This window comes from Capsella rubella, unplaced genomic scaffold, assembly GCF_000375325.1.
Source record: "Capsella rubella cultivar Monte Gargano unplaced genomic scaffold, Caprub1_0 scaffold_3, whole genome shotgun sequence".
Lineage (NCBI taxonomy): Eukaryota > Viridiplantae > Streptophyta > Magnoliopsida > Brassicales > Brassicaceae > Capsella > Capsella rubella.
The window spans coordinates 13481924-13507391 of NW_006238921.1; the positions used below are offsets into that span (position 1 = coordinate 13481924).

Below are 25468 nucleotides of genomic sequence, written 5' to 3' on the forward strand. Positions count from 1 at the left end.
TGGTCTGATCAGAGTCAAAACACGTCTTTAATTAACACCAAACATAATCAAGAAACAGTCACCACCAAACCGGAGTTGAACAAACGTAGTTAATGCTAGTTTCATCGTAATTAAACAATGTTCGTTTCTATAACTAGTAACAATTACAAATCACAAAATTATTGAATACAATCATACAAAGTTTAACGACGACTATACGTATATCATAGACATTTCTAATGACGGTAAAGTTGGTCCAACTACATATAACTAATAATACCAATTCTTTTAAATAATTCAATTCAATGACGTGTTGACAGAACAAAATATATAGCATCAATTCAATTGTAATATTTTTTAATAATTCAGATTCAGTAGCAACTTTGAATTTGTGATTTTTTGGTGACTTCTACATTGACTTTTGCTTTTTATTTTGATTTTTGAGGTTGATAATGAATATAACCTGCCACCTTTTTTTTTATTACTATAATTAAACAAAATAATAATAATAATAACTCTTTATTTAATTATTTTTCCGAGGAAAATAAATTGACTTCAAAGTTGATCATCATCATACAAAGGAGAAAACTTTGGAGCTTCTTTGCTTCCTCCTACTTCACACGATCCTTCTCTTCTCTGCCTAATTTTTACAAAATTCTCTTTTGATTCTTTCTCGCTCTTTAGCTAGACAAGATTTAGACTGGGTTTTGAGTATTCCTCGGAAAGTTTCGATTTTTTTTTGGTTGTTATTAGAAGTTTCCGAGATCTCGGCGGAGTACTTTTTTTGACGACGAACCAGCCATGGTTTTGTACTCAAGCTGTAGAATTATGTATCTGGGTCTGATTCTTTTGTTGTCTTCGAGCTGGGTTTTGGATAGATGCGAAGGATTTGGTGAATTTGGGTTTGAATTTCATCACCGTTTCTCGGATCAGGTTGTTAGGGCTTTGCCTGGAGATGGTTTGCCTAATCGAGACTCGTCTAAGTATTACAGAGTGATGGCTCATCGTGATCGGTTAATTAGAGGTCGTAGGCTTGCTTCTGTTGATCAATCACTTGTTACTTTCTCTGACGGCAACGAAACTGTTCGTGTTGATGCTTTAGGATTGTAAGGTTTTCTAAATTTCCTTTGTTTTCTCAATTTTTGAGCTCGAAAGGTTGATTTTTTATGGATACTTGTGAATTTTTTATGAGCACTTGAGAGGTTTGGAGATGTTTCATGTTTGGTTGGTTGTTTTGTAACAGTTTGCATTACGCTAATGTGTCGATTGGGACGCCGTCTGATTGGTTTCTGGTTGCTTTAGACACTGGAAGTGACTTGTTTTGGTTGCCCTGTGACTGCACCAATTGTGTTCGTGAATTGAAAGCGCCTGGTGGCTCGGTAATGTTTCTTTTTTTTGCTTTGATGTACATTTTCATTTGAGTATGTTGCTAGCTTGCGAAACTTTTGTTCTCTTGAGGATTTGGTCTAGATTGTGAAGAACCTAAAGGATTTGTTCTAAGTGAGGGTTTATTTGTGGGATAAAGATAAGATTGTATGATAGTAATCTGACTTTGGGCAGCTCTTTGTTGACCAAGTCTTCAACACTGATATACAGTGACCCTGACACTGACACTAGACCTATCGAGGAGACATCTATGTTGATAAATTCAGTGCTAAGTTGCTCACCATGCAGACTATATTTTTTTTGTGAAAGAGATATGTTTATGCTTAGATTTTGTTTTATTGACATTTGATGTATTATCTCTTTAGACATTTTTTTTTATTTTTGCAAGTTGGTCTGTTTCTTACGTAAGTTTTTCCTTCGTTGTTGCAGAGTTTGGAACTTAATATTTATAGCCCTAATGTATCATCAACAAGTTCTAAAGTTCCTTGTAATAGCTCGTTATGTACAAGAGGGGATCGATGCGCTTCCCCTCAAAGTAATTGCCCATACCAGATCCGGTATCTTTCTAATGGTACCTCGTCTACTGGAGTCTTGGTAGAGGATGTACTTCACTTAGTTTCAAATGACAAAAGTTCCAAAACTATTCCCGCTCGAGTTACTTTGGGGTGAATAATTTCTTCCTTACAAACTTTTGAGTATACGATATAATAACATAGAGATTTTTTATGTTTCTCAAACCATCTATTATGTAGGCAAGCTTAAATCTTTGTGTTTTCATTTTAACAATCTTTCTGTGCTGGAACAGATGTGGTCAAGTTCAGACTGGTGTATTCCATGATGGTGCAGCTCCAAATGGTCTTTTCGGGCTTGGCTTAGAAGACATATCGGTTCCTAGCGTACTAGCAAAGGAAGGAATTGCAGCAAACTCATTCTCAATGTGTTTTGGGACTGATGGAGCTGGTAGGATCAGTTTTGGAGATAAAGGTAGTGTAGACCAACGGGAAACGCCATTGAACATAAGACAACCACAGTAAGCAAGCAAGCCGTTGAATCATATCTTCTTTATGTTTAACTAAACTTGTCCGACCCCTTGAATATACTTCCACTTGTTTCTTCTAACTACTATATTTTTTTCTTGTTAACCAGTCCTACTTACAACATCACTGTCACTAAAATAAGCGTTGGAGGAAATGTTGGTGATCTTGAATTTGATGCTGTTTTCGACTCTGGAACCTCGTTCACTTATCTGACTGATGCAGCTTACACCCTTATTTCAGAAAGTGTAAGTCCTCATCTAGATTGTAATATGATCTGTGATTGGTATTACATGGCTTATTAAACAATATGATTTTGCAGTTTAATTCTTTAGCTCTGGACAAACGCTACCAAACAACTGATTCAGACTTACCTTTTGAGTACTGTTATGCATTAAGGTTGCTTCTTTACTCTGGTCACCATCACTCTGATTCTCTCTAAAACCTTATTAACTAACTTTGGCTCTATCTATGTGCAGCGCAAACAAAGACAGCTTCCAGTATCCAGCTGTGAATCTTACGATGAAAGGCGGGAGCTCATATCCCGTTTATCACCCGTTAGTAGTAATCCCCATGAAGGTTAGTTAGGCCTCTGTTATTACAGCGCCCGTGCCCCTCTGTTCTCTATCTGCCATTACTTAAGCTCTATCCTTGTGATGATTTCAGGACACAGATGTCTACTGTTTAGCCATCATGAAGATAGAAGAGATTAGCATCATCGGACGTGAGAATCAAATTGGAAACTCTACCAATAAAATGTTGTGTCACTAAATTTAAAATGCAAGATTTTTAACGGATTTCTTTATTTTTACAATTTGCAGAGAACTTCATGACTGGCTACCGCGTTGTTTTTGATCGTGAGAAACTGGTACTGGGGTGGAAAGAATCTGATTGTGAGTTCCTTATCAATTGTTCCTCCCTGTAGACTGTAGAGGATGTTTTGATCAAGAACACTGAGGTCCTAATCTTCTTTCTAACCTGATTTTTTTTTTCATGGCTAAAGGTTACACAGGTGAGACCTCAGCTCGGACGCTTCCATCAAACCGTTCCTCAGCCTCGGCTAGACCGCCAACTTCTTCGTATGAACCAGAGGCTACAAACATACCATCTCAAAGATCAAACACGTCGACGTCTTCTGCTTATTCTATCTCTATCTCTCTTTCATTATTCTTCTTCTCAATTTTGGCCTTCTTCATTTGATTATTTTTACACGTATATATATATATAATTTAGTCATCTACTATACATGAATTTGTATTCTTTAGAAGATAATTTGGTTTAAATCACCAAAAAATATTACACTACAGCTGTTTTTTCTTTTTTCTATGATGTATATGATAATTGATTTTCACAGTTATATTAGTTTATTTGGTGCACTATTGTTGTAGATTTTACGTGTTTTATTATTTATGAATTAAAATATTTTTAAATAATTTGTAACTAGGTTTGAACCCGCAGTATATACCGCGGGAGAATTTGTTTTCATCTGATTTATAATATATTTTTACACTTTTTAAAAATATGTTTCTGATTTGTGGTGTTTTCTTGATAATTAACATAGTTGTAAATTTTATATATTGTTACTTAGTTGTTGCATTTGTAATTGCGTCGTCAAAGCGGGTTTGCCCGGCCGGTTAGACTTGTCATATGATGGGTCAATAAACATTTTGACCCGCTTGATTCGCGAGTAGCATATATAAAACACAAACACTTTAGGCTAGTGTAAGAGGATTTGTGGATTGTTCAAACAAATTTAGCTAAATACTTTTAAATTTAATATTGTTTACAAAATATTATTCAAAATAAATATAATATTTTCTAAGAGTAATATTATATATTATTTTATAAAGATTCTAATTTTAATTTATAAAAAAATTTAAATGATCACATATTTTCATAATTTATACTTGACTACCTATGTAAAAAAATATATATTATATTTTTACTAATAAATAATGACATGAAACTGGCATATCAACCAACAGACAATCATTCATTAATTGAATCCTTAACCTACCACAGAAAAACCAATGATAACCGCTTATTTGTGGGTTTAACATTTTTAATGTGTATCTAAAGCTGTTACTAATATTTGTTAGTCCGTTACTAATATTTTTAAAAGATGAGGACGTTTTTAGAGCCATTACTAATACTGTATTTGTTTTGTTTTATATTTATTTGGAATATTATTTGTATCTAAAGCTATTTGCAGTTGATATTTAATCAAATACATATACGAAAAACATGTGTGAAAATACTAATATTAAGCCACAATTATTAATTATTTATTAGCATCTTTAAACTGAACATGGCTAAGTACATAGATTTTAAAATAAAAACTATACACATTTACCCATCATAAATTTAGATATACATGTCATCGAGAGTGAGGTCACAAAAATTATATTTTGTATTCTGTATTATTTATTAAATATAATATTAAAATAAAGTTAATTTATTTATTTGGTTTTCGAAACCAAACTCAGTTACAAAAATTAAGTTAATGTCAACGATAGATTTGGATTAAAAATTAAGTTAATGGGCTTTATCTTTACATGTACACCCAATTAACGATTAAAAAAAATGCAACATCGTTGCACAGTTCCTTGAAACGCTCGGACCATGTTGGTTAATTCAGTCGGGTACGGTTAAACACGCGGACCTTCAATGCAAATTTGATTTTTTTTTTTGGTTTGACAATTGCACCGTTATTGATTTTAAAAAAATCTCTAATTCTTGTATAATTAAGGGTAATTTTAGGAATTTTGAAACCAAAATTTTATGATTTTCAATTTTGTACTCCTCTTTTTAATATTAAGAAGATTGCTAACAATAACAGAATCTCTGAGAAGATTTGTTGTAATTTAGAAACAACATAAACTTACCAAAAAATATATATAAAAAGAGAAAAAAATGCAAATATATATATATAAAACTCGTTGCAAACTCTAACACTTTTGTTTCCTTCAACGAGAATCATCAACGAGTGTCTGCTTCTCCACGTTTTAATGGATTCGTCTCCATCTTCATCCATTGATGCACAAACAATCACCAAAAAAATTTAGAGAGATCTGAGATGAACTCTGTGGAAAGGAGATCAACATGGAACATATCTTCTAGTGATGATTTTGTGATCAAGCCAGTTTTGGGAGATTTATCATGGCCAGAACTTTCTGACACAACCAAAACTCACTCGAGCAAGACTACATCTGATTCATCGAGAAAGATGAGCGATGCATCAGGATCATCATTAGATTATGACACTCTTCGTCAGGTTTGGATTATTACTACTATATTTTGTGATGATTTTAGTTTGATTACTGAAACTTTATGCTCATATATCTACTATTTTTTTGTTGTTTACTGAATTATATATCTCTTAATGTTCTTATTTTTGATATATAACTTTGTTTGGTTATGGTTACAGGTTTTCAATTTTTTTTTCTCTGAATTTTCATCTTAAAATTAGGTAAAGTTATATATTCTATATGTATTTCTATTACTAATGTAGATTCTATCTCTTTGTACTTCAGAATGTTTTAGCTACTAAGTTGATACACTTCACAAAAGAATTGTTAAGTACACCGATCAACGTTTCTGTGTCCGCAAAAAGTGTTCTTGCACAACCCTCGGGACAAAGTTCATATGTCCGTCCTGAACAACTTTCTCATGGTGGTACTAAAAACCAACATCAATGGAATTCATACGATAACCAAAATGGTAATCAACAAAGGCATGGAGGCTGGCGCAGTCAGAGTCACGGACATGGGAATCAAAACTTGAATTTGAGAGAGGGTTTTATACAAGCACCAAGAGGTATACCAGGATACGTAATACATGCACCACCACCTATGCCACTAGTCTTTGATCGGTATATGCTACCAACATATCAGCCTTGTTATCATTTTGGTAGTCCCATGGTCTCTCATGGTAAGTTGTTAAATCATATTGAGAGTGTCAATTCTTATTTGTAGTTTTGTTTCACAGAAAAATTCTAACTCATGTTTTATTTCAGATTTAGCACCACCAAGAATGTATAATCATTCTCCTCCTAGACCACTCATCAAACCACCTCTTCCAGTTGTCTACCAAGATTCTTTGGAAACTAGAATACGAAATCAGGTTCATTATTATTTTAGGTAATATTTCTTTTTAACTTTAACATGTTCTCATTTATTCAAAACACAAAGAACAAACTTTAACATGTTCATAAAACAAGTTTCTCATTCATCAAAAACAAAATATGTTAAGAAAATTGTGGTTATAGTTTTTGTTATTATATTGTTTTCCTTTTGTAACAGTGAGAAGAATTTAAAGACCGATAATTTCATGCGCATGCGCATGAGTAGCGAAGGTTTTGTTCATATACAATTTATTGCAGGTTTCAATAAGGTAAAAAATTAATGGTAAAATGTTTATTTAGTTGTTTTTTTCATTGATATGTTTCTTTTATTTATTTTCATATATACTTTATTGCTCTTTCTTTTCAAGCTCAAAGCGTTGACAAGAAACATTCAACTTATAGTGGACGCTTTACAAAATTCAAACGTTGTTGAATTGAAGGTATCTTGTCATAACTTTGATTCCTATTACAATTTTAATGATATGATAAGTTCATTTTACTATTTAGTATTTGATATAACGTAACTAACAACTTGTGTTTTGTTTATTTATAGGGCTATGAAATACGAAGTCGAGATATGTGGAGAAAATACTTAATGCCTCTTCATTTGCGGGTTCCTTTTGTTCCAACCCTAGAACATGAAAGACCTAAGCAAAGTCCAAAACCAATCACCCAAAACATAAACTCGGGTAAAGTTCTAACTGATAACTTAGAATAAAAGATCAAAGTTTATGTATGTTGTTTTTGTTCCGGATTAATCCGAGGTAGTATGTTCTTTTCGTTATATGAACCTCTTATTTTATACGCATTTTAATGGTGGTATAATGTGTTTCTGGATGTTATTGCTTCTTACTCTGTCAGTATTAGGACCCAATCAATTACCTAACAAAAACACAGAAACTTAATTGCAACCTCTAAGTTCATCGTTCAAAACATTTGATAAACGTTAGGAACCAAACATCATACTTTTGTAAGTTTATGCATGTGTAACCGCAACTACTCCGTTTAAATCAATCAAATTCTATATGACTACGGAAAAATATATTTATAATAAAATAGCAAAATCATCGTAGAATAACCACTATTGATATGCAAATTTTAAAATACAAATATTTTTCCGCAGTGTATATACGGCATGTTAAATTCTAGTTGCATAATAAATCTACTTACTTTTGTTACCAATAGTGTGCTTGGTCATCATCATTATCTCATTTCAGCCTATCATCAAGATTGGTCTAAGAAAATGAAAATTACAGTTTTCATATTCAAATTTAGATAACAAAAGTCTAACTCTCTCCTTGGAAAATGATATATGTTGTTGAAAATTTCATAACTTCTTTTTCTCTGAACTTAGGTATATACTATATTTATGCATAGCTATATATGTGGAAGAAGACTGAAGTAGAAACGACCAAACCAATAGCTTCAGGGGGAAAAATACTCTGTCTATAAGAAACCTAAACTCACAGTTACATATTAAAAAAAGGGAATACCTTAATAAACAAACGAAACACACAAAGAAACCAAAATGGTAAGTTATACTAATATGATTCTTATCAATTGGAGTAGCAAATTTGCAACTTGCGAAGTACAGAAGACACCTTCTCCAATCAAAGTACGAAAAGACAACTTCTTCCACGTTGGAAATATAGTTGTATTATTGTTACCACTACTCATGTTGCCTTGTCGTACGATCTAGAGATAACCTATTTACTGATAGATGTGATGCATGAGCTGATGTGCATATTCAAGTTAAAGCATCAGACGGGTCAAAGATACTCACAGGGCATTCTCATTATCCATCAGTTCATGTTCATAAGATAAAAAGATGAAAGCTTAACAAAAGAAAAAACTTTAGTCATTTTGTATATTGACTAAGTCGAGAAGGTTAAGAAACACCATCAAGGTTAATGAAGATGTGCAAGACAATTGCAGAAGAATGGAAAATATAGTAAAAATTATTGGAAAAGCTCTACACCATGCAAAATAAAGAAAATAATGTAATCATTTGAAGCCTAATAAGAGAGTCACGTTTATTCAATCATTCATGAATATGTTTGGGTTTTATTTCCCTCATTGTTTGGTCTTAAGTAAAGTTAGTCTTAGGTCATATATGTAGTGATAAGAAAGGTCGATAAGATATTGGACAATAGACAAAGACTAACACGAAGAGTAAAGCAAAGTTAATGAAGTTTGAGAAAGAGCAACACAAACCTAACACTTGTTCTATCCATAGGAACTTGCCACGTCAATCTCATTGTCTTTGGAATGGTAGACAAAATAGTCAAATACCATGCATGTGTGGCCGTTTGGTTATTAGTTTCGGTTAAGAGATTTGGTTGGTTTTCTTACGATTGAAATCCGTCGCGCGGTTTAGTTGGTTTTCTTGCCATTGCAACCCGTTGCGCGATTGTTAAACGAACAATTTGCGATTTAAAAAAATTGCGATTATTAAAGGACATAGCTTCAATGAGTTCTATTTTGGTACGATGGGAAATACAATAATTGTTTAGATAAAAAGACCAAAAAATGATAAAAATCAAGAACAGATAAGATAATATATATTTTTAGTCACAGGTGAATAGTTTTCTCAATAATATGAAACATAAAATTAATTGATATGATGATGAGGAAATGCATTATTTGTAAAAATATATACTGAAATATCAAAGGCATTATTTATTTTATTTTTCAATTTCCATTTCGCATTATAAACCTCTCGATATTGTGAACAGAAAAATTCAATCACATCAAGGCTCAGTTATCTTTTTACTCAACCAATAAGCTTTCTTTATATAAAGAAAAGAGTTGGTTTCAATTATCTCTACCAACATATATAGACACATGCACTCTTATAATGTTTTTATAATCACATGTTGTGTGATGTATATAGTTGAGATGACGAATACACATTGTTATTTTACTTGACCATACTTAACAAAAAATGACGTCAAACTCAAATTATGATAGGGTGTGCATTATCGGATTTGATGATCGAGTAATCTTACATATACGCAAGTGGTTGTAGTGGATTAAGCTATACTTAAATCGGAATTGATGTATTATGTAAACAAAACTATCGTAAAAGTTGAAAAAAATATGGGGTAATTGATTGATTTACAAAAAGGTAAAAAAACAAACAGAAAAGTTGGTAAAAAAAAACAAAGCAAAGCAAAGGTCACACACACACACACACACACGTGAAAGCGATTTTAAAGGTTATTGAATTGTGAATGTTACACACTTTTTTATAAAACCAAAACCATAGCTTATTGGTTACACCTTTTCGAAAGAAAGAAAAAAAAAAAAAACAAAGAATCTCTTTAGTCTTCTTTATACCCACCAACTCTAGATTTTAAGGATCAAGCATTCATACTAATTGGTAAATAGTGTTTTCTCTAAACATTGAAATCATTATCTCATGAAAGAAAAGTTTGACGTCACATAAACTATAGGTTTATCATTATCACATTTTGGATTAAGTGACCAAAAAGTCATTACATGATATTAACATTTTTTTTTTTTTTTCTAGAACAATTGTATCTTGTCTCTTCTTCTGGACCCAACCATCCATCATGATACTAGAGATGACCATTGAGAGAGAAGAAGCTCACTGTCTCTTTTCTCTCTCTCTCTCTCTCTCTATAAGACATTTGACACCCCAAAAACCAAAAGACAAAGCTTTCTATGCTGTTCTGTTCTGTTCTCCAATGTTGTCATCAGCAAAGCATAATAAGATCAACCATAGTGCTTTTTCAGTTTCCTCATCATCATCATCCTCCCAAGGTCAGAACAAGTCTCAAGTCACCATGGAAGAGGTATGGAAAGAGATCAATCTTGGTTCGCTTCACTACCATCGCCAAGTAAACATTGGTCATGAGCCAATGTTAAAGAACCAAAACCCTAATAATAACTCTATCTTTCAAGATTTTCTCAACATGCCTCTAAAACAACAACCACCACTACCGCCTTCTTCTTCTTCTTCTATTGTCACTGCTCTCTACGGCTCTCCTCTGCCTATTCCTCCTCCTGCCACTGTTCTCAGCTTAAACTCCGGCGTTGGCTTTAAGTTTCTTGACAACACAGATACCCTTGTTGCTTCTAACCCTAATTCCTTTGAGGGATCTGCAAGATTTGGTTGTTTTGGGAAGAAACGAGGCCAAGATTCTGATGGAAGCAGAGGAGACAGAAGGCATAAGCGTATGATCAAGAATAGAGAATCTGCTGCTCGTTCAAGAGCTAGGAAACAGGAACGTGTCTCTCTTTCTTTACTCTTCCACTTTCAGATTCCTTTAGATTGAATAGAACAAGTAACCTAAAGTTAAAAAAATTTACAGTTCCTCTGTATCAAAATGGTTTGTGTTTGTTTTTCTCTAATCATTCAGGCATATACAAATGAGCTGGAGCTTGAAATTGCTCACCTACAAACAGAGAATGCAAGACTCGAGAGACAACATGAGCAGGTAAAACTAGTACTGATTAGTTAAAGTCTCATTCTATCTTGCATTACTACATGCAGTAACTTATATGCCTATGTTATGGTAAATGCAGTTGAAAATGGCAGAAGCAACTCAACACCAAGTGAAGAAAACACTTCAACGGTCTTCGACAGCTCCATTTTGAGAAAAACCTACAAGTCCTTTGTTTCCCCATTTTGGGGAAGTCATAAGTGTTTGTTTCTCATCAAGAAGTTAAGTGAAAAAAACAGGAAACGTTTTGTACATTCTAGCTAAGTTAAAGTTGTGGTAAATTAATGTAAGCAACGAACTTTCTTCTTTCTTCTTCTTCCTTCCTCCTTTATCAAGTCTTTCTGACTTTTGTATTATTATTTTTTTTCCTACTTAACCTCTCTATTATTGTAATGTCAAGTCTCTATCTAAGTTAGTACATGAGTTTCTGATTTTCACTGTTGAACCCATTTATTGCACTGTTGTTTGTAGTTGTTTTCTGCTAATACTGGTCATCACCTCAAAACCTTTGTTGTTGTTTTTATTTCCTCTTTTGGTCCACTAGTAATGACCTTGATGGAGATAACTCTTTGATGATAATGTCCAAGGATAGATTCTCTTCTGGATCTACCTTATCTTGGTTGACCTTTTTTTTTTCTTGTGTATAGTATGCTTTTTATTAGTAACCAGAAAGAGAGACAAATAAAAGCCCTAAATTAAAGAGCAAACTTAGCTTGGTGGCATCTACTCTCTTTTTTTTTTCCTTTCCAAAAGTGTGAATCGCATTAACCAAAAACTTGCTAATTAATCCTCTTTAATATGGTTTAGTAAACTCACCTGAGTTCTTAACTATGCATTTATCTTTATATTGCCACAATAATGTCTTTATGTGTGAATCAAAGACAACTTTAAAGATTCTTCTACAAGGAGCAAGTCAAGTCAGTACACAAGGTGGAGTAATGTATTGATACATCTTCTGAAAAAGTAGAAACTGTTCTAAGTAGTGTTGAACAGCTTTGCTTACTTCACTGTGATCCAATAATATTTTGTTCTTCTGCATTTGGAACCAATCTTAAGGAATAACAACACAATTTGGATAGAGATAAACATCAGTATCATTATTCGAAATCAACATTCAGAATAAATTCCTTTTAACTTTACTTAGTATGAAGCACATGCATATATTATCTTATACCTTATAGATTTACTTATAAAGTTGTGTTTTGTTCCCTCAAATCAATTGTTTGGTTACAATATTTTATCATCTACAAGATTGCATAGATAGGAAAGTATATGGAGAACGTTCTGAAATCTCTATATTGTTCGGTTGTTCCCAATCAATATACAAATTTACATTAAATCATGATGTCAAGTTGTAAGTTGTAACCAATAAAATTAGAAGATTCGTTTAATCAAGAAAACCCCAATTATGTTCCGTGTTGGACAAGCACTTCATTCTTCCATGAACTGAGGTGTTGGTGGACTCATTTCCTTCATATCCTTCTCTGTACCTGCTTCATATATTAGATTTTCAAGAATTCGAATTCGAATCGTAAAGAAATGTTTATTCTATATATCTTTTACCGTGCGAGTTAGCGCCACGGATCTTGACTTCTCTCAGTTCTTGGACAAGGGCACAACAACAACACATTAGATGTGACAAGAAGTCGTCAATGGACCCTCCCTGCCATATCATGAACTTAAGCCTTTGTACGAAGTATATCGATAGTGGGGAAACAAAAGGTTTAGTCGATGTACCTTTATGTTCAGTGTCTTTCGAAGCTTCTTCCTTATGCAGCAAGTGTAGCAGCAACATGAGAGTATCAAAGAATATACCATTAGCTGATTACAAGCTTTAGCTGAAGCTGAGAAAGCCATAAAATCCAAAATGATGAATCAGATTCTTGGAAGCTTATATATAATTTAGCCATTAATCTTCATTAGTAGAAGGATTCTTACAGATTTGTCTACCAGTTGCCACAGTAGAGATCTTTGCCAATGTACAACAAGGGAAAAAGAATGTCTTCAAGCCTTATTTCACAGATTCAAATGTGTATAAGTATGAATCTTGAATTGTAACACATTCAAAGGTAACTATCACATATAGAAAAAAAAAAACAGAAGGAAAGGGCTTACTTAGACAAGGTTCTGAACAACAATCCAACAAGTCAGTGTGCCATTCCTCACGGTGTTGCGATGATTTTCTTGAAAGAAGATCATGTCCCGATGAAACATAAGACGTTGATCTGCATTCAACAAGTACACCACACATTTTGAGAAAAACACATCAAGTAAATGAATCTTTTCATCGATATCGCAGCAAATGGGGATTAACCTTGAAGTTGTTCGAATATCACTATCGGTTTCATACAAATCATCTTTCTTCTGGCTAGAGGTAAGGTCTTCTTTACTAGATTTAACCTTTTCAGGATCAGTATCATCAGCAGAAGCAGCGGTTTGTGTAACATCAATCAAACGTTGTATGACTTCACATTCATCAACATCATAACGCGCCCGTGAACGTTGCAACTCGTATTGCAGTTTCTCCTCCTCTCTCTTGAGCGCTTGGCAGAACCCCATGTTCGGGTAAGAACGAGAGAGAGTCTTCTTTAAAACTGATTTAGCAGCTTCTCTAGTGGATACTTGTTTCAAAATAACATCTTGATCCTTCCAATCCTCTTCATCAAGAGTGTACTCACGCTGATCACAATCTATAACTTCTAACCTCTCCTACATTAAACAACCATACTCTTATATCAAACAATGGCAAAGACAACAACACATGGTAAGCAATGCAAGCGAGTCTTACCCGAATGCGAACGTTGTCCACCAAAGTGATGAGTGGAATGATCTTAAGATAGCGATCAATCTCGTCTTGAGCTTTACGAAACTGGTAAACAATGTTCCATCCCATAGCCAACAAGTAAAGATAACTCTTTTCTTGACAACTATTAACTAAAATGTAAGATCTTCTAAGAGCATCTTCAAGCCCTTCAAGGGGCTCAAGAATCTCTGAATATTGCTTCATCTCAGAGATCCTAAGCTGCTCCAGCAAATTACCAATGAGCTTAAGATGCTGAGCGAACTGACGACAGTTCTTCTTGTGCATTCGAGCCGTATTCGCTGCGCTCACTATCATTCCAATCAGTTTCACGGCGTCTACGCCTGTAAGCTGAGCTACTGACGCAAAATCTCCTAATTGTTCCCATGAATGAGCCATTTCTCTTCCTGCAGCTCGGACCAGCTCAAAAACTATAACAGTAATGTTGAGAACTAAACGATGCAGAACTCAAGAAAGTTTGAGACTTTACCTCTACGTTAAAGATCTTCAAAAACAGAGAACATTTTCAAGAACTAAACAAGAAAAAGAAAAAAAAGGCCACAAAAGTGAAAATTTATCTGTTTAACTGTGAAATCAAACATGGAAAATCACAGAAATTGAAATTGAAGAGAAGAGACAGTTCTTGAAATGCTCACCTCATACGTTGAAGAAGACAAAGTTTGGTAAATTTTCTCCAGGTCCTTAAGCTTTCTCTACGTTAAAGATCTTCAAAAAACAGAGGACATTCTTTAAAGAAAGTAAAATCAGAGAAATTGTTTTAAGGGAGGAAACAGTTGTTGAAATGCTCACCTCATATATACATTTCAAGAAATCTTACAGAGATGGAGAATAATTATTTTGTCTTCGAGTAAGGTTAGAGAGATTTATCCACTAAAAAGAAAGAAGAAGAAGAAGCTAGTGGACTAGCTAGTAGAGATAGTGCAAGCAAGCAAAGAGACTCACGAGAGTTTTTGGTAATGTTTTGGTTTTATTATCATCCATTATTCTTTTCTTCACTTGCTTTATCTATCCACCTTCCACTGCCACGTCGGAAAAAATTAGGTAGCTTGCACCCGTTGTGAATTACGATTTGGCCATGTGTCACTCTACATAATTACAAATCTACCACGTATAGTTTATGCTCCTAGAGACCGTCAAATTTAAAGCGGTGCAAGTTTTGGAGAAGGAAAACAAAATTTAAACTAAGGCCATGAATGGTTGTTGGTTGTTAAATAGTTTTTAGATTATGGTTTTTGGTTTTTAGCTTTTGGTTTTTGATTTTTAGGTTTTTAGTTTTGGTAATAAATATTATTTTTTGGTTTTATTTTTATTTTTTATACATAATAGAAAAAAGAAAAAAAGAAGTGTCATTAGTATTTTCTTAAAATATCAAATATGTGAATTTTGGTTTCTATTAAAAATTGTTAAGAAAACTTAAAAACTAGTTTCCCTATTTTTTAGGGAATCTATTCAGTCTAAAATCTTGAATGGAGAAAATTTGGGTTTTTGGAAAACAAAATCCAAAGTCTATTGTAGAATTTATTAACATTCAAGGCCTAAAACAAAGTTTAAGGCTATATAAACACACAAAATTTAACTAAAAAGACTAAAACAAAGTTTAAGGCTATATAAATTCGTGACAAACCATTTTGACACAAAAATTGGTCACAATATACACATTTTCTTGTAGTTTAGTTATACATAATTCGTTAGTCAGTGTTTATAAGAAAGTTGGGTATATACAAATTATGATATCATATTTTTAAATTTATGAGAAGAATTAAAATTAAAATAAAATTATTTGTACAATTGTGTATATTAAATTTGTTTTATTTGTTTAGTAATGATAACGGAATATTTTTCGTCGGTGATATTTTTCTCAAAATTTTATAAATAAAATATACACATCATAACTAATAATCAAAATTTTAGTGTGACAAAGTTTTTGAGAACAAAATTACAGTTTAAAGCTATGCTGTCTTTACTTTTCTTTCCACCACTATTAATAAAATATGTGTTGGGGTTTGCTATCGGTGCGGAAGCGATTTTTCAGCAATGTTTTCCAGGAAAATATTTAAGCATATCTGATTTAGATCTAGATAGTTATTTTTTCTTCGCATTAATATCGTTTTATTCGATAAATTTGAGTTCAACTTCTTTAGACGATTTCAATTCGTCTCATCAATATTCTATCAAATTAACTAATTCATGAAGCAAAAATTTTAACGGCGAAAGTTATTTTAATATTCAAATGAAAACAAACAAATTTGAAATTTTGATTTTTTTATAGCGATTTCGTTTTTTCAAGTTTTTGGATAGTATAGGTTGTACAAAATTTAGAAAAAAAGTTTTAGAAATTCCACAATCGTAGTTTTTAGTTTAATTTTATTATTCTCCTTATGGCAGTTCATATAATGTAATCCTATTTTTGGAGAAAGTTTGTAATTATCTATTTTTTTGATTTTTTTGTAATTATTAGTATGTAATAAATATTTTTTTAATAATTTTTTCCTTTAGTTAAAAAAGAATAGTTAGCAACACTTTTGTTTTTAACAGAGAGAGTTAGCAACATTTGAAACAAACTTTATATAATAAAACGTTTTTGAAAATCGTTAAATCAAAGTTATATAATATCTATTTAAAGTTTTATGGGCCTAGATTGGGTCTCATGGTCCCAAACGATCCATGCGAAGCGTGTATCGCCAAGTAACCTATAAGTTACGACGCCGTTTACTACTATTGCTGCTGCCAAACAGACCTTTAGTTCGTTATAAAGCCATCTTCGTCTTCTATAAATAAACGAATCAACGAAGTAAACGAGAAATATTCTGGATCGGAGAGCTTCGAAGCCTGGGAATTTTCCTTACCCCCTTCGTTCTTCTCTGATCTCGAATTCTCTACCAAATCTTTTTCATCTCCCGATTCTGATTCTCTTTTCTTATCACTCTGGATAACAAAAGCCCCCAAAACGTATCTTCTGTAAAAACCCAGTTTGCGCGGATCTCTCGTAACCGATCTAGGGTTTCGCGAGTTGGCTTCTGAGTTTGTCTTGTGATCGTGAGATGTCTCGGTGCTATCCGTTTCCACCACCTGGTTATGTACGGAAAGAAATCAGCAGGGATAAGTGTCTGATCGAATCGATCAAGGTTGGTTTGTTGAGCAATTCAAAGTCCATGGCTTTGGTCCTTTTTTTTTATGTTCTGGGTTCATGTGATTTTGATTGCTCAGCTTCCTTGATAAATCTTTTTGATCATCGTGAAACAAAGAAACAAAAGTTTAATTTGGAATGTAGATGAGAATGCAATTCTACTTAAAAACTCAACTAAAGAAATTGATTCATTCTTTTGGATTTGGGATGCTTGTCCATATATGCAATGTAGAGGGTGCCCTAGTCACTATGTTGTACTAAGTAATGTGGTTGGATACTTGGGATGAAATAATTTGTGTTTCTTTCTCTGCTTCTGTGTCCCTGTAACGCTGATTTGGAGTTTTAATGGAAAAGCAAAATATGAATATTTATTGCTGTTCTATTGGGTTGGATATCCAGGGGGCAAAGGGGGAAGTTAAGAAAGATAGAAAACACAAGAGGAAGGGTACAAAGAGAAAGGAGAGTGAAAATGAGGCGGGTCAAAGCAGAAAGCACAGCCATAAGAGAAGGCGCAAAGAAGAAGGTGTGAATGCTAGTGGCAAGTTAATTAATAGTGAGGTCGAGTTGTTAGAGAAGAGCTGCCAGACAGTGGAACCTGAGCTTCAAACATCGTCTCAGAATTCTTGTGATAGCACTCTTCGTAGCAATGAGAGACCAAAGAAAATTCAGAGTCAGCCCCTTTATGGTAGGCATAACGACTCTATTGAGTTTGTTTGTGTTTACTTGTTGTTGGTATGTTTGCTTATGGTGACATTCTCTCTTGGTTTGAAGAAACCGGCATACAGACCCGGTTACCTGAAAAAGGGCAGAAAGATCCTGAGGATGAGGTGATGATGACCAACAAGGTTCAAAAACAGCGCTTTTCCCGGGAAAGGTTAGATGCTACTCAGGCCGCTGCTCCAAATGAGTCTGTTAGTCATGATGCTTTAAGGGTCTGTCAAGAGAATAGAAGAGATCCAAATTTTGGTTCGTCAAGAGACATCACAATAAAACTCAGCAAAGAGAAGAAATCAGTTCCTTCGAAAGATAAGAGAAAAGTTAGTAAAAAAGATACGATGCGATCATCATCTTCATGGACTCATCCAGAACTAGAGAAACCGTCCTCTAGTCATCAGGAAACCAATGGACCTTCTAAGCTATCATGCAGGAAATGCCCTCCTTCCATGGCCGGACAGTTGTTGAATCTCATCGAGAACTGGGCTCCTGATCGGGTTGAGAGCAAGCTGACTGAGTGTGAAGATCAAGAATGGTGGTTGTTCATCAAGTTTGGAGCCAAAAGGCAACAAGTTAGCAATCAGAAAACCAACGAGGGAAGTTGTTCGGTGGTGTGGCCAACTGCTCGATTCCTTCCTGAAGCCGAACTACACGCATTGCCATTCACTGTCCCGTTTTGATTTCAACAAAGCTTGTTCCAGAGAGTGGTTAACATGACCAACAAATAGTTTTTCCTATGTATTTTAGATAGCCTTGAGACTTAATACTCAGAACTATGAATGTGATTCTTTGTAGATATGCTGGTTATATAGTAAATCAATACGCTATTACGTGAATAATATATACAGTATTACGTGAATAATCTTAGTTTTAGAAGAAAAAGTTGTTTCATAAAACACAAAATTTTGAAGCTTTCTATATACATTATATTTTTATTAGGTAATGATAATGAATACTGATAAACTTTAAGAAAAATAATTGACTACTAATAGAAAACTGTAAATCACATAATTAATGCACTAATAATCATATTACAGGAATAGAGTAAGTTAATTACTCTAGAGTTTTAAATATCTCTTTCTCGGACAATAAATTCTAAAAATTATGTTAATTAAAAGGAAAAATATGTTTATTTAAAGGAAAAATGATGGTTGGCTACACCATAGAGGAATGCATAGTCGCACGTGCCAAATATACTATTGTATACTCAACTACACGAACTACACTCAGTTATCCGGTTCGATTTAGTTCCACTACAGTAGAATCAATTTCGGTTTGAAAATTCCAGATTAATAAAATCGATTTCGGTTTACAGTTTTGGATACATTCGGTTTGGTAAAAGAGACTATCAGCCGTTAGATCTAAAGTTAAGTAGAAGCATCGAACGGTGGATAGCGAGAAGCTTACACGTGTCAATCATGACAATTTTTTCCCCATCCGAAGACTTTTCTCAGAAGGTCGTTTTTGTGGTTTTTTTTTTAATTGACAAACGAAAGCAACCTGAAAACCCACCAGAGAGAGAGAGAGAGATCGAGATTGAGATTTAGAGAAGACGAAAGAAGAAGATGATCGCAGACGGAGCAGAAGATGAAGATAAATGGCTCGCCGCCAGTGCTGCTGCTTTCAAGCAAAACGCATTCTACATGCAACGCGCTATTGTAATTCTCTCCCTATCACTTCGTTCTTCTTCTGTTCGCTTCTCCGTGACTATTTCATTTGTGTGAAATTGAGATTGAGAAATTTCTTAATTTCGTTTTGGCACTTGTTGTATCATGAATCTGCTGTATTGAATTGTGAGGAGAACCCTAATTTTGTTTGTTTTTGGTTGATTAGGACTCGAATAATCTGAAAGATGCTCTCAAGTATTCGGCTCAGATGCTCGGCGAGTTACGGACTTCGAAGCTATCACCTCACAAGTACTATGATCTCTGTGAGTTGTTTCCGTCTTCTGATCTGCCATGATCATATATGTTTCGTTCAGTCATTATTTTGAACTTATCGGGGTTTTTCGTTTTGTGTGATCTGATTTGATGGTTTTAGATATGAGAGCTTTTGATGAGTTGAGGAAACTTGAAATTTTCTTCATGGAAGAAACTCGTCGTGGCTGCTCTGTCATTGAACTCTATGAGCTGGTACAGCATGCTGGTAACATATTACCACGTTTGTAAGTGACTGATACAATCCCTCTCTCTCTCTCTCTCTCTTGTCTGTTCCTATGTTCTTGCAAGCTTTTTTATTTTATTTTCTGGGGCTTCGTAAATGGATGATGCCCAGTTTGAAATTAGAAGATCATTGTGGTCCTTATTTTCCCCAATTCATGTAATCTCAAGCCTTGTTTATTTGACCACTACTTAATTTTGTTGGCATTTCTTAGGATGTTTAGTTTGTTCCCTTTTCTATCTAAACTACCATTTGTTCATTTTCTTTTCCTCTATTGTAGGTATCTCCTATGTACAGCAGGATCCGTTTATATCAAAACCAAGGAAGCTCCTGCCAAAGAAATTCTTAAAGATCTTGTTGAGATGTGTCGTGGGATTCAGCATCCACTACGTGGTCTCTTTTTGAGAAGTTACCTTGCGCAAATTAGTCGAGATAAATTACCTGACATTGGTTCTGAGTATGAAGGGTAAGCACGTAGACTCTATTGATATGTTTGTATTTTCATAGTAGCTGGACTTGCATGGCGTCTTTGCTTGTGCTTATTTTATCTTCTTAGACGATCCCTAGTTTCTTTTCATCCCATATAAGAATTAGGATGTTGAAGGTCTGCTTAATCAGTTCACCGTGTATATATAAGTATCAATAATCATTTCTTTTTTGGTAAAAAAACTTTTGTTACTAATATACTGCAATCTAATATTCATCTAATTGGTGACTCATATGCTACCCTTTACAGAGATGCTGATACAGTCACAGATGCGGTGGAGTTTGTACTACTCAACTTTACTGAGATGAATAAACTCTGGGTCAGGATGCAACATCAGGTGAGTTATGATTCAAAATTATTATACATCCTTCTACTCCTTTTAGAAACTAGCTTGCCAGAATGTTTGCACGTCATAGAGATATAATTGGACTATGAGAGCATGATTCTGATCACGCAGGTGTTGTATTGCTTGTGAATCATTTCCCTTTGATGATCCTGAGTTGAGGCTTGCTATCGGACTTTCTGGTCTGCAGGGACCTGCTCGAGATAAGGAGCGACGGGAGAAAGAGAGGGGCGAGCTTCGTGACCTTGTAAAATGACTTTCTCACAGCTGGTAACAGTGTACTGAAGTGCCTACCATTGGTTTTTGTACTGACGGGAGCGTACGTTTTCCCTCACGTAGGTTGGAAAGAACCTTCATGTGCTGAGTCAGTTAGAAGGTGTGGACCTTGATATGTACAGAGATACAGTTCTACCTAGAGTCCTAGAGCAGGTAAGAATATTTATCCTATAAACACACATACACATGCAAACTGAACTTATTCTCTAATCAAAAAAGTAATGTTTGTCTGGTGATTTCTCAGATAGTGAACTGCAGAGATGAGATTGCCCAATATTACCTAATAGACTGTATCATTCAAGTTTTTCCTGACGAGTATCACTTGCAGACTCTAGATGTACTTCTTGGGGCTTGTCCACAACTTCAGGTAGTCTGAGTAGCTCTCTCTTATTTAGCATTATGCTCTGCTGCCATTCACCTAACTGGCTGTATTAGACAAGACGTTCTGTCACTACTGATTAGTATAAATTGCATTTTCAGGGCTTTTTGATCTCAATTGTTCACTAATCTCCTGTTTTCCCACTTTCTCTCTGGTTTTCTTCTCAGCCATCAGTTGACATCATGACAGTGCTTTCACGTTTAATGGAGAGGCTGTCAAATTATGCTGCTTTAAATGCTGAAGTATTACCTTACTTCCTGCAAGTGGAAGCTTTCTCAAAGTTGAATAATGCTATTGGAAAGGTAACCTTTAGGTGTAGACTGTTCTCAGTTTGCTGGATATGTTTGTTTCTGTGAAAAAGGATGAAAGTAATGGTAGCTTAGAAACCCTGTTTACTGGACTTTTAGCATCAGGAAAAAATGGCGAAGACACAACTATTTTGTTACGTGAAATTTCTACTTTTTATATGACTTTGGACGTCAACATATAGAAAGATGCAGTGTTCTTTAAGTGTTGGATGTATCCACTGCAAAACGTGACCCTTCTTAACACAATTCTGTATAGTTGTTTTCTTAACTTATGTGGTTTTGAAGCCTTTTTTCTTCGATGAAAAAAAATTCTTAGTAGAAATATTATGATGTTGCAGGTGATAGAAGCACAAGAAGACATGCCAATTCTGAGTGCAATAACCTTATATTCGTCGCTTCTCAAGTTTACTCTTCATGTACACCCTGATCGGCTTGATTATGCCGACCAAGTATTGGTCAGTCTTCTTATAGCGACTCCATTTACATATTATTCTCTTCTTAATTTAACTTTATATACTTTGGGTTCTGTCAGTGATGCTCTATGGATCTCATTATTTTGATAATCTTGTAATTCTGTTCACTGCTGAGAAATTGCAAAATTCGTGAAACCTGTGTCAGTAGAGCCAATCTTTTTTTACAAGATTATCAAAGCTTCCAAGTAGAATTAAGGAAAAAAAAATGTGGATTATGGTTCATGGTTGTTTATTTATTTTGGTAGCGGATGTTGGTTCAGCAATATATGTGTTATTCTGGTATATGTATCTGATTTTTATACAAGATTATGGTAGTATTTGCAGAAACGTCATACTATGTATCTTATATAGATGTTTTACTGGAATAAGGTACATTGGAACAAGAGTTTGAATCTAATGTTCTTCACTCTCTCTCTTTTCCTAGGGATCATGTGTTAAACAACTTTCCGGAAAAGGAAAGATTAATGACACTCGTGCAACAAAGGAGATTGTCTCACTTTTAAGCGCTCCCCTAGAGAAGTATAATGATGTTGTCATCGCCCTTAAATTACATAACTATCCCCTTGTCGTGGAGTACCTTGACAATGAAACAAAGAGAATAATGGCTACTGTTATAATTCGAAGCATTATGAAAAACAATACTCTTATTACTACTGCAGAGAAGGTAGGATACCTTTATGCCCTTACCATTTGGGTTGAACTATTTGTGTGCTAAAATTGAATTTCTTTATCTTCTTTAACTTGGTAGGTTGAAGCACTGCTTGAACTTATTAAAGGACTTATCAACGATTTGGATGAGCCGCAAGGTCTTGAGGTTGGTATAAGTATTTTGTGATACTTTCTATCTCGTGCTTTGAGGCATACTCTATCAATTACTTGAATACAAATATATGAGCCAAAACCTCAAAAAGATGTTGAACTTTGACTTATGTACATATTTTTCTACGCTCTTAGGTTGATGAAGATGATTTTGAGGGGGAACAGAATTCTGTTGCACGCCTGGTTCACATGCTATATAATGAGGACCCTGAAGAGATGTTTAAGGTGCATGGAGCTCTCTTGCACATTCAAATTCATTCATGTGTGTCATACTTGTATGTTGACATTAGGCTTTTTAGTTATTGGCTAGCATTTAGATAATTAATGTTTTAGGGCATCAGGTTTTTGCATTTATTCTGGGTTGCTTTATTCTTTGTTTGTAAATTTCCAGTTTAGTCATAGATTGTACTTAATCGCCAGGAGTCATCATACCTTTCGACAATCTATTACGGTTTTGGCTTTCAGTGTTTGAAGTTGTTTCATTGAATTTCAGATAATAAGTATCCTGAAGAAGCATTTCCTAACAGGAGGTCCAAAGCGCTTAAAGTTCACCATTCCTCCTCTTGTTATATCTACCCTAAAGGTTTGATTTCTTAAGCGAAGTTATTCAAAGTACATAGAGTTAAGTGTTTTGATGCCAATCTTTAAAGCCCTTCATAATTTATGTTGAGTTTGATGTGATGACATGGATTTGTTGTTTCTTTTATCTGACACACCGCATAGAAGTGTATCTGATATAGTTTGTTAATATTTTCATTTTGAAATTTTATGAGTTATATTTTGTTTAAAATTTAGCTAATCAGGCGACTGCCGGTGGAAGGAGACAATCCTTTCGGAAAAGAGGTTTCAGTTACTGCTACTAAAATATTCCAATTTCTAAATCAGGTAAGTTCTCATAACTTTTCACTAACTGTAGTATTCAGATTTGTGTTTCAGAGCTACATTACTTAAATTAAACTTGGACAAAGTTATCACATAGAAGCTGATTGACGTGATTGAAAATTATCAGTTGACATTTTTTGTAGATATAGCTAATAGACTGCTGGTATTGCTCCTACTCTGCTACAGTCTTCTTTTCTTGTCTTTATCTGTTGGAATGTTTTGCTTGTTTCAGATTATTGAAGCGCTACCTAATGTTCCGTCACCTGACTTAGCATTCCGGTTGTACTTGCAATGTGCTGAGGTAGAAATATTATCTGTTATTTAGTATGCACTGACATTGGTAAAATGCTCACAGATTTTTCCTATATTGTCAGGCTGCGAATAAGTGTGATGAAGAACCAATTGCATACGAATTTTTCACCCAGGCATACATCTTATATGAAGAAGAAATTTCAGTAAGTTATATATTTGCTTGGACGTTCATATGTCTGGTGTATAAAGCAAAGTAAGTGGGTGAGTTTAACTCTCTCTCATGCTTCAAAAATTTGCCTTTGGAACAGGACTCGAAGGCCCAAGTGACTGCGTTGCAACTAATAATTGGAACTTTACAAAGAATGCACGTATTTGGTGTTGAGAATAGAGATACTTTAACACACAAGGCTACGGGGGTATTTATTAATGAATCATCATTTGTAAATTAGTCTCTTGCCATATTTCAATTGTCTCTGCATAAAATTTGATAAGGGAAAACCTTATTCTCTTGCAGTATTCAGCAAAACTTCTAAAGAAACCTGACCAATGTCGAGCTGTTTATGCATGTTCTCATCTTTTCTGGCTTGAAGATCATGAGACCATACAAGATGGAGAAAGGTATATTTCCGTGTGTGAAGTACAACACAATGTGTGTTATATAACTCAACACCTGATTGTATTTTGCTTTTGAAATCAGGGTTCTGCTTTGTCTCAAACGAGCGCTGAAAATTGCAAATTCGACTCAACAGATGGTCAGTACAGGTGGGGGTAGTGCAGGATCTGTTACCCTCTTCATCGAGATACTAAACAAGTAAACACTTTTTTTTTGGGTTTACATCTCATTTTCTCATCTCTTGTTAGCAGCAAGCAGCATCATGTAATGTGAATTTTGGCAGGTACCTCTATTTCTATCAGAAAGGGATTCCACAGATAACAGTTGAATCAGTGGAGAGCCTGATACAACTGATAAAGAACGAAGAAGAATCAATGGCATCTGATCCATATGCTGAATCGTTGTTTGCAAGTACGCTACAGTTCATGGAGTTTCAAAAGCAGAAAGGTGGCGCCATTGGAGACCGGTACGAGGAGATCAAAGTATAGAGTCTGATTTGGTAAAAAGAGTCTGCGTTTTGTTAAAGAAGCTTTTGGGTCGTTTGGGAATCAAGAAGGGTACTTGTGTCATGTGGTTACCCGCTGCTGGAAATGTAAAACTGGTGTGTAGGTCTGATTTATTGTTCCTCGGATTATAAAGGCGGTTCATGGTTTGTAACTTGTGGATTTTGCTGTGTCTATTTATACAAATCTTTTTATTGGTCACTTGACTTTGTTAGTAATCTGAGGTTTAACATTGGATCTTAGGTGATTGAGGTATGTAATTCTATATTGAAGCACAAAAACATTTTCTTGATGATCATACCACTAATTAGTTGTGTAAC

At 34.4% G+C, this 25468-nt stretch overlaps 6 protein-coding genes across 8 annotated transcripts; 5 read left to right on the forward strand and 1 right to left on the reverse strand.

Annotated features, from left to right (window-relative positions):
- The first annotated feature begins 556 nt into the window (after nt 1-556).
- On the forward strand, nt 557-3775 carry LOC17892372 (aspartyl protease family protein 1). The gene is made up of 10 exons (XM_006299840.2): nt 557-1085; nt 1223-1358; nt 1795-2030; nt 2171-2395; nt 2512-2647; nt 2722-2798; nt 2879-2978; nt 3066-3123; nt 3221-3292; nt 3403-3775. Exons 1-10 carry the CDS (start codon nt 781-783, stop codon nt 3597-3599), a joined length of 1542 nt encoding a protein of 513 aa, XP_006299902.1. The 5' UTR covers nt 557-780; the 3' UTR covers nt 3600-3775.
- Nucleotides 3776-5475: 1700 nt separating this feature from the next.
- Nucleotides 5476-7336, forward strand: LOC111831679 (la-related protein 1C-like). Its single transcript, XM_023786795.1, has 6 exons — nt 5476-5673; nt 5933-6329; nt 6415-6538; nt 6701-6791; nt 6891-6962; nt 7076-7336. The coding sequence occupies exons 1-6, from the start codon at nt 5476-5478 to the stop codon at nt 7238-7240; spliced, it is 1047 nt and encodes a 348-aa protein (XP_023642563.1). The 3' UTR covers nt 7241-7336.
- Nucleotides 7337-10157: 2821 nt separating this feature from the next.
- On the forward strand, nt 10158-11415 carry LOC17891764 (bZIP transcription factor 27). The gene is made up of 3 exons (XM_006299727.2): nt 10158-10772; nt 10908-10985; nt 11074-11415. Exons 1-3 carry the CDS (start codon nt 10233-10235, stop codon nt 11143-11145), a joined length of 690 nt encoding a protein of 229 aa, XP_006299789.2. The 5' UTR covers nt 10158-10232; the 3' UTR covers nt 11146-11415.
- Nucleotides 11416-12258: 843 nt separating this feature from the next.
- LOC17892821 (protein MID1-COMPLEMENTING ACTIVITY 2) lies at nt 12259-14726 on the reverse strand. Of its 3 annotated transcripts, none has more exons than XM_023786110.1 (10): nt 14602-14726; nt 14448-14517; nt 14282-14324; nt 13780-14198; nt 13306-13700; nt 13107-13216; nt 12930-13001; nt 12729-12835; nt 12555-12654; nt 12259-12475 (listed from the first exon to the last, which is right to left on the reverse strand). In XM_023786110.1, exons 4-10 carry the CDS (start codon nt 14188-14190, stop codon nt 12423-12425), a joined length of 1248 nt encoding a protein of 415 aa, XP_023641878.1. In that variant the 5' UTR covers nt 14191-14198; nt 14282-14324; nt 14448-14517; nt 14602-14726; the 3' UTR covers nt 12259-12422. The 3 variants fall into 3 exon arrangements, with proteins under 3 accessions (XP_023641878.1, XP_023641877.1, XP_006297774.1); XM_023786109.1 differs by having other exon boundaries at nt 12259-12484; XM_006297712.2 differs by having other exon boundaries at nt 12259-12481; nt 14602-14725.
- Nucleotides 14727-16618: 1892 nt separating this feature from the next.
- LOC17893314 (E3 ubiquitin-protein ligase RBBP6) lies at nt 16619-18515 on the forward strand. Its single transcript, XM_006298054.2, has 3 exons — nt 16619-16937; nt 17339-17624; nt 17711-18515. The coding sequence occupies exons 1-3, from the start codon at nt 16854-16856 to the stop codon at nt 18331-18333; spliced, it is 993 nt and encodes a 330-aa protein (XP_006298116.1). The 5' UTR covers nt 16619-16853; the 3' UTR covers nt 18334-18515.
- Nucleotides 18516-19150: 635 nt separating this feature from the next.
- LOC17893587 (vacuolar protein sorting-associated protein 35A) lies at nt 19151-25395 on the forward strand. The gene is made up of 21 exons (XM_006299644.2): nt 19151-19311; nt 19487-19583; nt 19694-19817; nt 20094-20279; nt 20550-20637; nt 20834-20890; nt 20983-21072; nt 21164-21286; nt 21466-21600; nt 21945-22061; nt 22504-22743; nt 22828-22893; nt 23034-23123; nt 23392-23481; nt 23694-23783; nt 24013-24081; nt 24155-24235; nt 24341-24448; nt 24547-24650; nt 24730-24843; nt 24929-25395. The coding sequence occupies exons 1-21, from the start codon at nt 19219-19221 to the stop codon at nt 25131-25133; spliced, it is 2367 nt and encodes a 788-aa protein (XP_006299706.1). The 5' UTR covers nt 19151-19218; the 3' UTR covers nt 25134-25395.
- The last annotated feature ends 73 nt before the right edge of the window (nt 25396-25468 follow it).

Excerpts from the sequence above, each read along its gene's own strand:
- LOC17891764 (XM_006299727.2), top strand. The coding sequence starts at position 10,233 with ATGTTGTCATCAGCAAAGCATAATAAGATCAACCATAGTGCTTTTTCA. Across the intron at positions 10,773-10,907 it reads GTTCAAGAGCTAGGAAACAG|GCATATACAAATGAGCTGGA; the intron begins GAACGTGTCTCT and ends CTAATCATTCAG. Across the intron at positions 10,986-11,073 it reads TCGAGAGACAACATGAGCAG|TTGAAAATGGCAGAAGCAAC; the intron begins GTAAAACTAGTA and ends TGGTAAATGCAG.
- LOC17892372 (XM_006299840.2), top strand. The coding sequence starts at position 781 with ATGGTTTTGTACTCAAGCTGTAGAATTATGTATCTGGGTCTGATTCTT. Across the intron at positions 2,799-2,878 it reads GAGTACTGTTATGCATTAAG|CGCAAACAAAGACAGCTTCC; the intron begins GTTGCTTCTTTA and ends ATCTATGTGCAG. Across the intron at positions 2,979-3,065 it reads TAGTAGTAATCCCCATGAAG|GACACAGATGTCTACTGTTT; the intron begins GTTAGTTAGGCC and ends TGATGATTTCAG.
- LOC17892821 (XM_023786109.1), bottom strand. The coding sequence starts at position 14,190 with ATGGCTCATTCATGGGAACAATTAGGAGATTTTGCGTCAGTAGCTCAG. Across the intron at positions 13,701-13,779 it reads TGGACAACGTTCGCATTCGG|GAGAGGTTAGAAGTTATAGA; the intron begins GTAAGACTCGCT and ends TGTTTAATGTAG. Across the intron at positions 13,002-13,106 it reads TTGTTCAGAACCTTGTCTAA|GCTTGAAGACATTCTTTTTC; the intron begins GTAAGCCCTTTC and ends CTGTGAAATAAG.
- LOC17893314 (XM_006298054.2), top strand. The coding sequence starts at position 16,854 with ATGTCTCGGTGCTATCCGTTTCCACCACCTGGTTATGTACGGAAAGAA. Across the intron at positions 16,938-17,338 it reads GTCTGATCGAATCGATCAAG|GGGGCAAAGGGGGAAGTTAA; the intron begins GTTGGTTTGTTG and ends TTGGATATCCAG. Across the intron at positions 17,625-17,710 it reads TCAGAGTCAGCCCCTTTATG|AAACCGGCATACAGACCCGG; the intron begins GTAGGCATAACG and ends CTTGGTTTGAAG.
- LOC111831679 (XM_023786795.1), top strand. The coding sequence starts at position 5,476 with ATGAACTCTGTGGAAAGGAGATCAACATGGAACATATCTTCTAGTGAT. Across the intron at positions 6,330-6,414 it reads TAGTCCCATGGTCTCTCATG|ATTTAGCACCACCAAGAATG; the intron begins GTAAGTTGTTAA and ends GTTTTATTTCAG. Across the intron at positions 6,792-6,890 it reads TTATTGCAGGTTTCAATAAG|CTCAAAGCGTTGACAAGAAA; the intron begins GTAAAAAATTAA and ends TTTCTTTTCAAG.
- LOC17893587 (XM_006299644.2), top strand. The coding sequence starts at position 19,219 with ATGATCGCAGACGGAGCAGAAGATGAAGATAAATGGCTCGCCGCCAGT. Across the intron at positions 22,894-23,033 it reads ATGAGCCGCAAGGTCTTGAG|GTTGATGAAGATGATTTTGA; the intron begins GTTGGTATAAGT and ends CTACGCTCTTAG. Across the intron at positions 23,784-24,012 it reads TATTCCAATTTCTAAATCAG|ATTATTGAAGCGCTACCTAA; the intron begins GTAAGTTCTCAT and ends TGCTTGTTTCAG.